The sequence below is a fragment of the Nerophis ophidion genome, linkage group LG01 (genome assembly GCF_033978795.1).
Source record: "Nerophis ophidion isolate RoL-2023_Sa linkage group LG01, RoL_Noph_v1.0, whole genome shotgun sequence".
NCBI lineage: Eukaryota > Metazoa > Chordata > Actinopteri > Syngnathiformes > Syngnathidae > Nerophis > Nerophis ophidion.
This window is the reverse complement of record NC_084611.1, coordinates 17,209,425-17,225,322: the sequence shown is the minus strand read 5'-3', so window position 1 is coordinate 17,225,322 and position 15,898 is coordinate 17,209,425. Positions and strand designations below refer to the sequence as shown.

The 15,898-nt window shown below is 41.9% G+C and overlaps 1 protein-coding gene across 1 annotated transcript in view; it reads left to right on the top strand.

The window, feature by feature from the left end:
- adgrv1 (adhesion G protein-coupled receptor V1) overlaps positions 1 to 15,898 on the top strand; it is a 469,843-nt gene that overhangs the window by 189,689 nt on the left and 264,256 nt on the right. The window contains exons 33-37 of the mRNA XM_061897509.1: positions 1,773 to 2,017; positions 2,086 to 2,267; positions 2,330 to 2,828; positions 4,179 to 4,488; positions 6,163 to 6,372. Coding sequence (XP_061753493.1) covers positions 1,773 to 2,017; positions 2,086 to 2,267; positions 2,330 to 2,828; positions 4,179 to 4,488; positions 6,163 to 6,372 — 1,446 coding nt within the window. The remainder of the gene's footprint in view (positions 1 to 1,772; positions 2,018 to 2,085; positions 2,268 to 2,329; positions 2,829 to 4,178; positions 4,489 to 6,162; positions 6,373 to 15,898) is intronic.

The window sequence follows — 15,898 nt, the reverse complement described above, 5'->3', positions numbered from 1 at the left end:
TTTTGACGCGTGTTTGGGGTTATTGTCCTGTTGGAACACCCAACTGCGCCCAAGACCCAACCTCTGGGCTGATGATTTTAGGTTGTCCTGAAGAATTTGGAGGTAATCCTCCTTTTTCATTGTCCCATTTACTCTCTGTAAAGCACCAGTGCCATTGGCAGCAAAACAGGCCCAGCGCATACTACTACCACCACCATGCTTGACGTTAGGGATGGTGTTCCTGGGATTAAAGGCCTCACCTTTTCTGTTCCAAATATATTGATTGGTATTGTGGCCAAACCGTACCATTTTTGTTTCATCTGAGATCCCATGGACAAAGAAAAGACCTTCTGGAGAAAAGTTCTGTGGTCAGCGACAGAAACATTAAATAATTTATAAAGGATTGCATTTTCCCCGACTTAACTTTGGCCTGTCCCACTAGACCAGGGGTTTCAAACTTGTTTTCATTGAGGGCCACACCGCAGCCATGGCTGTCATTGGAGGGCCGTTGTAACAGTAGATAATTAATAAATTTGCCTATGAATTTAAATATATATATATATATTTTTTTTGTAAAGAGTAACAAAAATCTGGGGATTTGACCACTGTTTTTTTGCAGAAAAAAAAACTGACAGCTTAGTTGCCAGACTTTTACTGTAAAATATATGGTGTTATTTTATTATTATTATTTTTACAACATGTTACTGTAATTATAAATACAGTACCGCTGTTTAATTTTATTTTGGCAACTGAGCTGCCAGTTTTTTCCCATAATAAAATGCCGTACCGTAAAATCAACAACCGTGAATTAAAAAACAACAAAAAACCTGACGATTAAAATCAACAGTAAGAATCTGAATCGCAAGATGGATGACATCGTGGAGAAGCTTGCTGAAAAGGAGAATTTAATTGAATTTGAGAGCACCCAGCATGGACGAATAGAACAGACAAGTCATTGTTTTTGTCTGCTAGCGGAAAACAAATATCCTAATCTATGATTTGAGTCCTTCGAACGGCCTTGGCGCTGTGGAAACAGGACCAGGCTGTTCTAAAATACACCACCAAGGACACCTCAATGATAGACGCTTTTGACCTCCCTCCCTCCTCAACGACACCTGGAGTCAAACTTTTGCAGATCGGCCTCAGTCTAAAAAACATTACATAATCACACCCAATATAATTGGGCATACCCCCCCGCCCACCCCCACCCCACGCCTTCACCACCGCTTTTTCCCCTCGGGGTGGTGGTCCGATGGCAGCGCTTCAAAACAGCAGTCGGCTTCCAGGGCCCCAGATCGCCACCCTTCTGTTGCGAGTTTGTCGTGATTAAAAGTAATGTGTTTATGTGTGCATTGCACAGAGGTTTTTTCCCACTCCAGACTGGGCCCCCCTTAGGAGCCCAGTCTAGATTGCATTTTTTACTCATCTTCTTCCCCAGCGTTTTACCTTTTCACATCTTTTACGGGGCGCCTCGTGGCGACCCATCAGCATTCCTGTTCTGTAACCCTGTACACTGTTTGTTTGTCTAATCTTGAACGGGATCCCACGACCCCAAAGGGAATAAGCGGTAGCAAATGGATGGATGGATGGGTTTGTGCTGCAAACAACATTTTTGTTGTACTTGTTGCAATGACAATAAAAACCTACCTACCTACCTACCGAAGATAATTCAGTGTTGATTTTTAAGTGGGCTCTGACGTAGCGGGAACGTTGGGTCCGGAGATCAAAAAGGTTAAAAGCCTCTGTTCCAAGTTGTGTCGTAATGTTCAAATCTTTTTTGCTGTTTCGTCCAGTCTTCCGTGCTGCCCCCGTCACCGTAGAGGAACCGGATTCCGAAGCCATTGATGTTGCGCTGCCAATAGTCCGCAACGCTGGCGCTATAGGGACGGTGGTTGTTCAATGGCAGGCCACTGTCAATGGTAAACTTGCTGTGGGGGACATCAGGCCCACATCGGGAGAGGTAACGTTTGCTCCGGGAGAGACCACGAAGACTCTCCGAGTGGAGGTCCTAGCTGATGATATTCCTGAAATCGCCGAGGTAAGAACGGTAAAGCAGAAGGTGGCGTTAGGGTTGACCCATCAAAATCTTCAATATGTCTTTGCCAGATTATCAAGATAGAACTTACTAGTGCCAGCAACGGTGGAAGCCTTGGCGCTGATAGGTCTGTTGACATCAAAGTGCCTGCCAATGACAATCCATACGGGACTGTCTACTTCGGCCAGTCTGTGTACCGCCTCCAGGAGCCACTGGAAGGGGTCTTTGGCGCCAACATTACGGTCCACAGGAGGTAACCAGGGATTTTACGGGAATGAAAGCAAATATGACACGTTTGTGGTACTTTCATTTCAGAGGCGGGCACTTTGGGCGCTTGCAAATCCTGTACAGCACTGCCGAGATCGACCCGGTCCACTCAGCCCAAGCAGAGGGCCAGAACCTACTGACGTACTATGACCTACCAAAACCAGGGGTTCCAGCTCATCCCCCTCAAGGGTCCATTAACATCACCGGTCAGACGGATCCCCTGGCGACATGTGCAGCTGCATGTCTGAGAGAGCGCGCTTGCCGGGCCTTCTCTCTGTCATCAGGCACAACCCCGCCATCCTGTACCTGGGTCACTTCTCGGGCTGACGAACTAGAAGCACAATCCCAGGTTTTGACTTATGTCAAAAATGTGACCGCAGCTGCTGTCCTGTTCAGTAGCCAGGCTGTGGCGGGCAGCGATTACGTGGCCATGACGGCACAAAGTACTTTTATGGAGGCTGGGTCAGGGGAAGCCAACCTCACGGTCCTCATTTTGACCGATACATTCCCAGAAATGGACGAAAGCTTTGCCATACAGATCTTACAGGTACAGTATTTTCTTTTCCATGGTTTATTTCTGACACGTACAAACCCCGTTTCCATATGAGTTCCGAAATTGTGTTGGATGTAAATATAAACGGAATACAATGATTTGCAAATGCTTTTCAACCCATATTCAGTTGAATGCACTACAAAGACAACATATTTGATGTTCAAACTCATAAACTTTTATTTATTTTTTGCAAATTATAATTAACTTAAAATTTCATGGCTGCAACACGTGCCAAAGTAGTTGGGAAAGGGCATGTTCACCACTGTGTTACATCACCTTTTTTTTTTAACAACGCTTAGATGGCAGCATATGTTGTTCCAAGACCTGTATGTATCTTTCAGCATTAACAGATGTGTAAGTTACCCATGTCTTGGGCATTCATGCACTCCTATACCATTACAGATATTAGCTTTTTAACTTTGCGTCGATAACAGTCTGGATGGTTCGCTTTCCCTTTGGTCCGGATGACACAATGTTGAATATTTCCAAAAACAATTTGAAATGTGGACTTCACAGACCACAGAACACTTTTCCACTTTGCATCAGTCCATCTTAGAAGATCTCGGGTTCCAGAGAAGCAGGCGGTGTTTCTGGATGTTGTTGATAAATGGCTTTCGCGTTGCATAGTAGAGCTTTAACTTGCACTTACAGATGTAGCGACAAACTGTATTTAGTGACAGTGGTTTTTTGAAGTGTTCCTGAGCCCATATGGTGATATCCTTCAGAGATTGATGTCGGTTTCTGATACAGTGCTGTCTGAGGGATCGAAGGTCCCGGTCAGTCAATGTTGGTTTCCGGCCATGCAGCTAACGTGGAGTGATTTCTCCAGATTCTCTGAACCTTTTGATGATATTATGGACCGTAGATGTTGAAATCCCTAAATTTCTTGCAATTGCACTTTGAGAAACGTTGTTCTTAAACTGTTTGACTATTTGCTCACGCAGTTGTGGACAAAGGGGTGTACCTCGCCCCATCCTTTCTTGTGAAAGACTGAGCATTTTTTGGGGAAGCTGTTTTTATACCAAAACCTGTTCCCAATTAGCCTGCACACCTGTGGGATGTTCCAAATAAGTGTTTGATGAGCATTTCTCAACTTTATCAGTATTTATTGCCACCTTTCCCACCGTCTTTGTCACTTGTTGCTGGCATCAAATTCTAAAGTTAATGATTATTTGCAAAAAAATAATGTTTATCAGTTTGAACATCAAATATTTTTGTAGCATATTTAACTGAATATGGGTTGAAAATTATGTGTAAATCATTGTATTCCATTTATATCCGACACAATTTACCAACTCATATGGAAACGGGGTTTGTACTAACAAATGTAACACCCTTCAAAAGGTAGGACTGATGAACGTGACTGCGGCCCAGAAGAACCTTCCTCATATCGGCCAGCCAGATAAGGCGGTGGTCACTATAGGGTTGAACGGCGACGCATTCGGCGTGTTTTTGATATACAGCGTCAGTCCCAACGCAACCCACCAGGGACTCTATGTTGAGGTTCAGGAAGAACCTCTGGTGGTGGTTCCCCTGGTCATTGAAAGGAGAGGAGGGAACTTGGGCACGGTTACCGTGGAGTGGAGGTTTGTTGGGGGAAAAGCCACACCAGATGGGGACTTCACTGGAACAGGGGGCACCCTGGTGTTTGATGGTAAGTGGAACATGTACAACTTTGGAACCACAGTGGTACCTCGATTTAAAAACTTAATTGATACTGATACTTGGTACCGCTGCTGTGAGCTCACTTTTGATTGTCAACGCCGGTTAGCATGGCTTATTGCAGTGGGTTTCAAACTCTTTTCACCAAGTACCACCTTAGAAAAAACTTGGCTCTCCTAGTACCACCATTATGACCAACATTAAAACGCAGTAAGCCTAAGTATTCATTAAAAACAAGGCAGAGGTATTATTAAACAAGTATATTTAATATTTTTGGCCAATGTAAAATTACACACAGTTTGAACAGTAACACTGTATTTAAATATTTGATTAAGTTATTCATCGGCGTAACGCTAGATCAGGGGTCACCAACCTTTTTGAAATCAAGAGCTACTTCTTGGGTACTGATTAATGCGAAGGGCTACCAGTTTGATTCACATTTAAATAAATTGCCAGAAATAGCCAATTTGCTCAATTTACCTTTAATAAATAAATCTATATATATATAAAAAAAATGGGTGTTTCTGTCTGTCATTCCGTCCTTTTTTTTTTCCTTTTACGGAATGTTTTTTGTAGAGAATAAATGATGAAAAAACCACTTAATTGAACGGTTTAAAATAGGAGAAAACACGAAAAAAATGAAAATTTAATTTTGAAACCGTTTATCTTCAATTTCGACTCTTTAAAATTCAAAATTCAACCGAAAAAAAATGAAGAGAAAAAGTAGCTAATTTGAATCTTTTTGAAAAAATAAAAAATAGAATTAATAGAACATCATTAGTAATTTTTTTTGATTAAGATTCATTTTAGAATTTTGATGACATGTTTTAAATAGTTTAAAATGCACTTTTGAAATAAGATTTAAATCTGATCCTACAGATTTTCTAGATTTGCCAGAATAATTTTTTTTAATTTCAATCATAATAAGTTTGAAGAAATATTCTTCGTCGAAAAAACAGAAGCTAAAATGAAGAATAAATTAAAATGTATTTATTATTCTTTACAATAAAAAAAATAAATTCCTTGAACATTGATTTAAATTGTCACAGGAACACAAGACAAATGAAAAAAGGAGGACGAGAAAACACAGAGAGAGAGAGAGAGAGAGCATAGAGCTTGACACGAGTTGACTTACTGTATGAAACAGGAAACTATGTTCTGGCCCGGAACGCAGGTCTACTCTGGCTTAAAAAGTCCAGGGAGCTCATCAGCGACAGGTGCGTTGAATGCTGACTGATTGCCGATCGAATTCAGCTCCTGCTGCAGCCGGAGTAGCGGGCTTGGAGGTGCGCTCAGCGCAGCACACAGATGAATGCGACCCGGCCGTGACAAAACCGGTTGCATGTTTTTACACTTGATGAGCCTAAAACTACATAAGTGAATTTTAGCGATTTTAGGGAATGCTAAATTGCTCGCTTGTCAAACCGGATCTCTGGTCGCATCGGTTTATCTCTCACAGCAGCTGGCGCAGTAACTAACGACAACACTGCTCTGCTGACCGAATTAGCACAAAAATCCTCCATCCCGTGCACAATGAATGTGAGGCCTATTTTTATTCGGTCTTCAGTAAATCGGAATAATCGAATAATGAGGGTTTCGTAAATTGAGGTTCCACTGTATATTTTTCCGTCTGCAAGCAACCACTCTTACTTGAATGTGTCTGCAGGGGAACTCAAAAAGACCGTCGAGATTGTCATCAGAGATGATATCGAGCCCGAAGACAACGAGAACCTCATGATCGGTCTCGTTAATACGGAGGGAGGAAGTCGCATCCTTCCCAGCTCGGACACTGTCGACATCGTGATCCTGGCTAATGACAATGTGGCTGGGATTGTGGGATTCCATCCAGCGTCACGTTCAGTCGTCGCCAGAGAAGGTGGGTATCTCGTAGAGATCGGCCCAGATATCTGGCATTTTGACGTATATCGGTATTTTACAACAGATCTTAATCTTACACAGATGTAAGAGGGATGTGTTCTATGGCTATGAGTTGTTGTTTTTTTCCCTTGGCCTCAGTCTGCACCCCCTCTTCAGGGCCCAGGCTAAGACTGATTTTTTTATTTTATTTTAAACTTCTATTGTTTACCTGTATCTCATCTTTTTTGTAAGGGGCGCTGGAAGCCGGCAGACCCGTCAGCGATCCTGTTCTGTCTCCCTGTAATGTTTGTCTAATCTTGAATGGGATTGTGCTGAAAATTTCAATTTTCCTGAAGGAACTCTCCTGACGGAATAAATAAAGTACTATCTAATCTAATCTAATCTAATCTAATCAACAGATACAATATATGCACATATAATATACAAGTATTTAGTGATACATCTAAGTAAATAGTGAAGTACACTATATTGCCAAAAGTATTTGGCCACCTCCATTGACTTACATATGAACCTGAAGTGCCATCCCATTCCTAACCTATAGGGTTCAATATGATGTCGGTCCACCTTTTGCCGCTATTAAAGCTTCAAGTCCTCTGGTCTTAGTGTGTCCGTTTTCACTACTGCAGCGATTAAGTCGCTCGACAAGCCTGCGTCCGCAGCACTCGCAGTCTCAACTATAAGCTACATGATCGAGACCAGAATGTATAAAATCCATAAACTATTACATATGTCAAGTGTGTGTTATGTAAGACGACAGAGGTTGTAGTGATTTTAAAATTGCAGATGAAAGATGTGGCAGCGTGCAGTAAAAAGGGGATTTATTGATCACGCAAACAAAACAAAAAGCGAGCGCAATAGAAAAGTGCTCTGAACGGACAGACGAACAAACAATACCAAAATGCTGGAAAACAGCAAAAACACTTACTAGGAATTGATTGATTGATTGATACTTTTATTAGTAGATTGCACAGTTCAGTACATATTCCGTACAATTGACCACTAAATGATAACACCCGAATAAGTTTTTCAACTTGTTTAAGTCGGGGTCCACGTTAATCAATTCATGGTACAAATATATACTATCAACATAATACAGTCATCACACAGGTTAATCATCATAGTATGTACATTGAATTATTTACATTATTTACAATCCGGGGGGTGGGATGAGGAGCTTTGGTTGATATCAGTACTTCAGTCATCAACAATTGCATCAACAGAGAAATGTGGACATTGAAAGAGTGTGGAAGGTGGAGCAGATGGCGTCCACAAAGTACGTACCGTATTTTTCAGAGTATAAGTCGCTCCGGAGTATAAGTCGCACCTGCCGAAAATGCATAATAAAGAAGGAAAAAAAAACATATATAAGTCGCATTTTTGGGGGAAATTTATTTGATAAAATCCAACACCAAGAATAAACATTTGAAAGGCAATTTGAAATAAATAAAGTATTGTGGGCTTCACGGTGGCAGAGGGGTTAGTGCGTCTGCCTCACAATACGAAGGTCCTGCAGTCCTGGGTTCAAATCCAGGCTCGGGATCTTTCTGTGTGGAGTTTGCATGTTCTCCCCGTGAATGCGTGGGTTCCCTCCGGGTACTCCGGCTTCCTCCCACTTCCAAAGACATGCACCTGGGGATAGGTTGATTGGCAACACTAAATTGGCCCTAGTGTGTGAATATGAGTATGAATGTTGTCTGTCTATCTGTGTTGGCCCTGTGATGAGGTGGCGACTTGTCCAGGGTGTACCCCGCCTTCCGCCCGATTGTAGCCGAGATAGGCGCCAGCGCCCCCCGCGACCCCAAAAAGGGAATAAGCGGTAGTGGATGGATGGATAAAGTATTGTGAACAACAGGCTGAATAAGTGTACGTTTTATGACGCATGAATAACCAACTGAGAAGGTGTCTGGTATGTTAACCTAACATATTATGGTGAGAGTCATTAAAATAACTATAACATATAGAACATGCTATATGTTTACCAAACAATCTGTCACTCCTAAGCGATAAATCCGATGAAATCTTATACGTCTGGTCTCTTACGTGAATGAGCGAAATAATATTATTTGATATTTTACGGTAATGTGTTAATAATTTCACACATAAGTCGCTCCCGAGTATAAGTCGCAGACTATGAAAAGAACTGCGACTTATAGTCCGAAAAATAGGTACGTACTATAGCTCAGCATCGACATGTCCCGACATACCAATGGTGTCGCAAGCTCAACTTAAATATCAATCAATCAATCAATGTTTACTTATATGGCCCTAAATCACTAGTGTCTCAAAGGGCTGCACAAACCACCACGACATCCTCGGTAGGCCCACATAAGGGCAAGGAAAAATTCACACCCAGTGGGACGTCGGTGACAATGATGACTATGAGAACCTTGGAGAGGAGGAGAGCAATGGATGTCGAGCGGGTCTAACATGATACTGTGAAAGTTCAATCCATAATGGATCCAACACAGTCACAAGAGTCCAGTCCAAAGCGGATCGAACACAGCAGCGAGAGTCCCGTTCACAGCGGAGCCAGCAGGAAACCATCCCAAGCGGAGTAGTGTAAATTACAAGCAGAAAACAGGTGAGGGGGAAAAAGTGCTCGAAGGCAGGCGTAAAGTTGCTACAGGAAAGGGAAAAAATACAAAATAAGAGCACAAAATAGGAACTAAAATTACATCCACAAAATGACCAAGAAACTCAAAGTAAAGCATGGCGGGGTGAGAGAAGCCGTGACAATAAAATTGCGTCGAATTGAGTAGATGGAAAGGTATTTTAATGTAGAGAAATGCCATATTTTTTCCAATTTTCCCAAGTCGTTTCCCATATGTTGAAATGCAAACTTGGACGCACGTAATAAAGGTGTTTGTGAATTCCCCTCGTCTTTATTGGGTTGAAACTAACGCTGCATTAAACATAATGTCGCTACTGGTCTGACTTTCCTTAAAAAACAACCTAAAGCCTTGTCCAGCTGTTTTCTAACATACGTTTTAAATAACTTTTAGTGCAAATGAATATCAGCTCCAAATGTTGGTTATCAGCCTCCTTGACCACTAATTATCAGTATCAGCCCTGAAAATAAACACATTGGTCGATCTTTACAAGATAGGTCTAATGTTAGTTTGGTTCAGCCCGACGTCTTCAATTTGGCCCGTGAGACGTCATGTGTTTAATCGGGAAAATATTACCCAAAGGGAAGTTCATTTAAATAGTCCGATCATTTTGATGCTGCTATCAAGTCGCCATCGAGTTGATGATTTGAGAAACTCTGGTCAACGACCTTTAGTTATGCTCTAATGGGAAGGGCTTCCTCCCACCTCCAAATGTTGTCTGTCTATCTGTGTTGGCGCTGCGATGAGGTGGCGACTTGTCCAGGGTGTACCCCGCCTTCCGCCCGATTGCAGCTGAGATAGGCGCCAGCGCCCCCCGCGACACCAAAAGGGAATAAGCGGTAGAAAATGGATGGATGGGAAGTGTGTGGAGCAATTTACTTCTATGACCCGGGGCAAACAACCTTCCCTAGTCATGAGCTAACACAAAAAGTCAACACACATAACACAACCTGCTCACTGAACTTGAACCATAACAAATTTAAAATAACACCCATTTAAATCAATTACAAAGCATGATGCTAAACACTTTTCACACATATCCATGTTTGGCGCATTTTAGCTGCTTGATATTTCTAATTGATTACAAAACTTTAAGAAGGTCGTCACGGAAGTAAACAAGGTAGGAGTCAAACTTTCATATACTCCTAATTAGAGATGTCCGATAATGGCTTGTTTGCCGATATCCGATATTCTGATATTGTCCAACTCTTAATTACCGATTCCGATATCAACCGATACCGATATATACAGTTGTGGAATTTACACATTATTATGCCTAATTTTGTTGTGATGCCCCGCTGGATGCATTAAACAATGTAACAAGGTTTTCTCATTTGGTTGAGTGGCCGTGCCAGCAACCTGGTGGTTGCAGGTTCGATTCCCGCTTCCGCCATCCTAGTCACTGCCGTTGTGTCCTCGGGCAAGACACTTTACCCACCTGCTCCCAGTGCCACCCACACTGGTTTAAATGTAACTTAGATATTGGGTTTCACTATGTAAAGCGCTTTGAGTCACTAGAGAAAAGCGCTATATAAATATAATTCACAATTCACAAATCAACTCAAGTTATGGAAAAAAATGCCAACATGTTATGTTAGATCCACTATGGACTGGGTTCTCACTATTATGTTAGATCCACTATGGACTGGACTCTCACTATTATGTTAGATCCAAAAGGGACAGGACTCTCACTGTTATGTTAGATCCATTATAGACTGGACTCTCACTGTTATGTTAGATCCACTATGGACTGGACTCTCACTGTTATGTTAGATCCACTATGGACTGGACTCTCACTCTTATGTTGGATCCACTATGGACTGGACTCTCACTGTTATGTTGGATCCACTATGGACCGGACTCTCACTGTTATGTTGGATCCACTATGGACTGGACTCTCACTGTTATGTTAGATCCACTATGGACTGGACTCTCACTATTATGTTAGATCCAAAATGGACTGGACTCTCACTATTATGTTGGATCCACTATGGACTGGACTCTCACTATTATGTTAGATCCACTATGGACTGAACTCTCACTATTATGTTAGATCCACTATGGACTGGACTCCCACTATTATGTTAGATCCACTATGGACTGGACTCTCACTGTTATGTTAGATCCACTATGGACTGGACTCTCACTATTATGTTAGATCCACTATGGACTGGACTCTCACTATTATGTTAAATCCACTATGGACTGGACTCTCACTGTTATGTTAGATCAACTATGGACTGGACTCTCACTGTTATGTTAGATCCACTATGGACTGGACTCTCACTGTTATGTTAGATCCACTATGGACTGGACTCTCACTATTATGTTAGATCCACTATGGACTGGACTCTCACTATTATGTTAGATCCACTATGGACTGGACTCTCACTGTTATATTAGATCCACTATGGACTGGACTCTCACTATTATGTTAGATCCACTATGGACTGGACTCTCACTATTATGTTAGATCCACTATGGACTGGACTCTCACTATTATGTTAGATCCACTATGGACTGGACTCTCACTGTTATGTTGGATCCACTATGGACTGGACTCTCACTATTATGTTAGATCCACTATGGACTGGACTCCCACTATTATGTTAGATCCACTATGGACTGGACTCTCACTGTTATGTTAGATCCACTATGGACTGGACTCCCACTATTATGTTAGATCCACTATGGACTGGACTCTCACTGTTATGTTAGATCCACTATGGACTGGACTCTCACTATTATGTTAGATCCACTATGGACTGGACTCTCACTATTATGTTAGATCCACTATGGACTGGACTCTCACTATTATGTTAGATCCACTATGGACTGGACTCTCACTATTATGTTAGATCAACTATGGACTGGAGTCTCACTGTTATGTTAGATCCACTATGGGCTGGACTCTCCCTATTATGTTAGATCCACTATGGACTGGACTCTCACTATTATGTTAGATCCACTATGGGCTGGACTCTCACTATTATGTTAGATCCACTATGGACTGGACTCTCACTGTTATGTTAGATCCACTATGGACTGGACTCTCACTGTTATGTTATATCCACTGTGGACTGGACTCTCACTAATATGTTAGATCCAAAAGGGACTGGACTCTCACTATTATGTTAGATCCACTATGGACTGAACTCTCACTATTATGTTAGATCCACTATGGACTGGACTCCCACTATTATGTTAGATCCACTATGGACTGGACTCTCACTGTTATGTTAGATCCACTATGGACTGGACTCTCACTATTATGTTTGATCCACTCTGGACTGGACTCTCACTATTATGTTAAATCCACTATGGACAGGGCTCTCACTGTTATGTTAGATCCGTTATAGACTTGACTCCCACTATTATGTTACATCCACTATGGACTGGACTCTCACTATTATGTTAGATCCAAAATGGACTGGACTCTCACTATTATGTTAGATCAACTATGGACTGGACTCTCACTGTTATGTTAGATCCACTATGGACTGGACTCTCACTATTATGTTAGATCCACTATGGACTGAACTCTCACTATTATGTTAGATCCACTATGGACTGGACTCTCACTATTATGTTAGATCCACTATGGACTGGACTCTCACTATTATGTTAGATCCACTATGGACTAGACTCTCACTATTATGTTAGATCCACTATGGACTGGACTCTCACTATTATGTTAAATCCACTATGGACTGGACTCTCACTATTATGTTAGATCCACTATGGACTGGACTCTCACTGTTATTTTAGATCCACTATGGACTGGACTCTCACTATTATGTTAGATCCAAAATGGACTGGACTCTCACTATTATGTTAGATCAACTATGGACTGGACTCTCACTGTTATGTTAGATCCACTATGGACTGGACTCTCACTATTATGTTAGATCCACTATGGACTGAACTCTCACTATTATGTTAGATCCACTATGGACTGGACTCTCACTATTATGTTAGATCCACTATGGACTGGACTCTCACTATTATGTTAGATCCACTATGGACTAGACTCTCACTATTATGTTAGATCCACTATGGACTGGACTCTCACTATTATGTTAAATCCAATATGGACTGGACTCTCACTATTATGTTAGATCCACTATGGACTGGACTCTCACTGTTATTTTAGATCCACTATGGACTGGACTCTCACTCTTATGTTGGATCCACTATAGACTGGACTCTCACTCTTATGTTGGATCCACTATGGACTGGACTCTCACTGTTATGTTGTATCCACTATGGACTGGACTCTCACTATTATGTTAGATCCAAAATGGACTGGACTCTCACTATTATGTTAGATAAATAAATAAATGGGTTGTACTTGTATAGCGCTTTTCTACCTTCCAGGTACTCAAAGCGCTTTGACACTACTTCCACATTTACCCATTCACACACACATTCACACACTGATGGAGGGAGCTGCCATGCAAGGCGCCAACCAGCACCCATCAGGAGCAAGGGTGAAGTGTCTTGCTCAGGACACAACGGACGTGACGAGGTTGGTTCTAGGTGGGATTTGAACCAGGGACCCTCGGGTTGCGCACGGCCACTCTCCCACTGCGCCACACCGTCCCCACTATGGACTGGACTCTCACTATTATGTTGGATCCACTATGGACTGGACTCTCACTGTTATGTTAGATCCACTGTGGACTGGACTCTCACTATTATGTTAGATCCAAAATGGACTGGACTCTCACTATTATGTTAGATCCACTATGGACTGGACTCTCACTATTATGTTAGATCCACTATGGACTGGACTCTCACTATTATGTTAGATCCACTATGGACTGGACTCTCACTATTATGTTAGATCCACTATGGACTGGACTCTCACTGTTATGTTAGATCCACTGTGGACTGGACTCTCACTCTTATGTTGGATCCACTATGGACTGGACTCTCACTGTTATGTTGTATCCACTATGGACTGGACTCTCACTATTATGTTAGATCCAAAATGGACTGGACTCTCACTATTATGTTAGATCCACTATGGACTGGACCCTCACTATTATGTTAGATCCACTATGGACTGGACTCTCACTATTATGTTAGATCCACTATGGACTGGACTCTCACTGTTATGTTAGATCCACTGTGGACTGGACTCTCACTATTATGTTGGATCCACTATGGACTGGACTCTCACTATTATGTTCGATCCACTATGGACTGGACTCTCACTGTTATGTTAGATCCATTATAGACTTGACTCTCACTATTATGTTGGATCCACTATGGACTGGACTCCCACTATTATGTTAGATCCACTATGGACTGGACTCTCACTATTATGTTGGATCCACTATGGACTGGACTCTCACACTGTTATGCTGCATCCACTATGGACTGGACTCTCACTATTATGTTAGATCCAAAATGGACTGGACTCTCACTATTATGTTGGATCCAAAATGGACTGGACTCTCACTATTATGTTAGATCCACTATGGACTGGACTCTCACTGTTATGTTATATCCACTATGGACTGGACTCTCACTGATATGTTGGATCCAAAAGGGACTGGACTCTCACTGTTATGTTAGATCCACTGTGGACTGGACTCTCACTATTATGTTGGATCCACTATGGACTGGACTCTCACTATTATGTTTGATCCACTATGGACTGGACTCTCACTGTTATGTTAGATCCATTATAGACTTGACTCTCACTATTATGTTGGATCCACTATGGACTGGACTCCCACTATTATGTTAGATCCACTATGGACTGGACTCTCACTATTATGTTGGATCCACTATGGACTGGACTCTCACACTGTTATGCTGCATCCACTATGGACTGGACTCTCACTATTATGTTAGATCCAAAATGGACTGGACTCTCACTATTATGTTGGATCCAAAATGGACTGGACTCTCACTATTATGTTAGATCCACTATGGACTGGACTCTCACTGTTATGTTATATCCACTATGGACTGGACTCTCACTGATATGTTGGATCCAAAAGGGACTGGACTCTCACTATTATGTTAGATCCACTATGGACTGGACTCTCACTATTATGTTAGATCCACTATGGACTGGACTCTCACTATTATGTTAGATCCACTATGGACTGAACTCTCACTATTATGTTGGATCCACTATGGACTGGACTCTCACTGTTATGTTAGATCCACTATGGACTGGACTCTCACTGTTATGTTAGATCCACTATGGACTGGACTCCCACTATTTTGTTGGATCCACTATGCACTGGACTCTCACTGTTATGTTAGATCCACTATGGACTGGACTCTCACTATTATGTTGGATCCACTATGGACTGGACTCTCACACTGTTATGCTGCATCCACTATGGACTGGACTCTCACTATTATGTTAGATCCACTATGGACTGGACTCTCACTATTATGTTAGATCGACTATGGACTGAACTCTCACTATTATGTTGGATCCACTATGGACTGGACTCTCACTATTATGTTAGATCCACTATCGACTGGACTCTCACTGTTATGTTAGATCCACTATGGACTGGACTCTCACTGTTATGTTAGATCCACTATGGACTGGACTCTCACTATTATGTTAGATCGACTATGGACTGAACTCTCACTATTATGTTGGATCCACTATGGACTGGACTCTCACTATTATGTTAGATCGACTATGGACTGAACTCTCACTATTATGTTGGATCCACTATGGACTGGACTCTCACTATTATGTTAGATCCACTATGGACTGGACTCTCACTGTTATGTTAGATCCATTATGGACTGGACTCTCACTGTTATGTTAGATCCACTATGGACTGGACTCCCACTATTTTGTTGGATCCACTATGGACTGGACTCTCACTGTTATGTTATATCCACTATGGACTGGACTCTCACTAATATGTT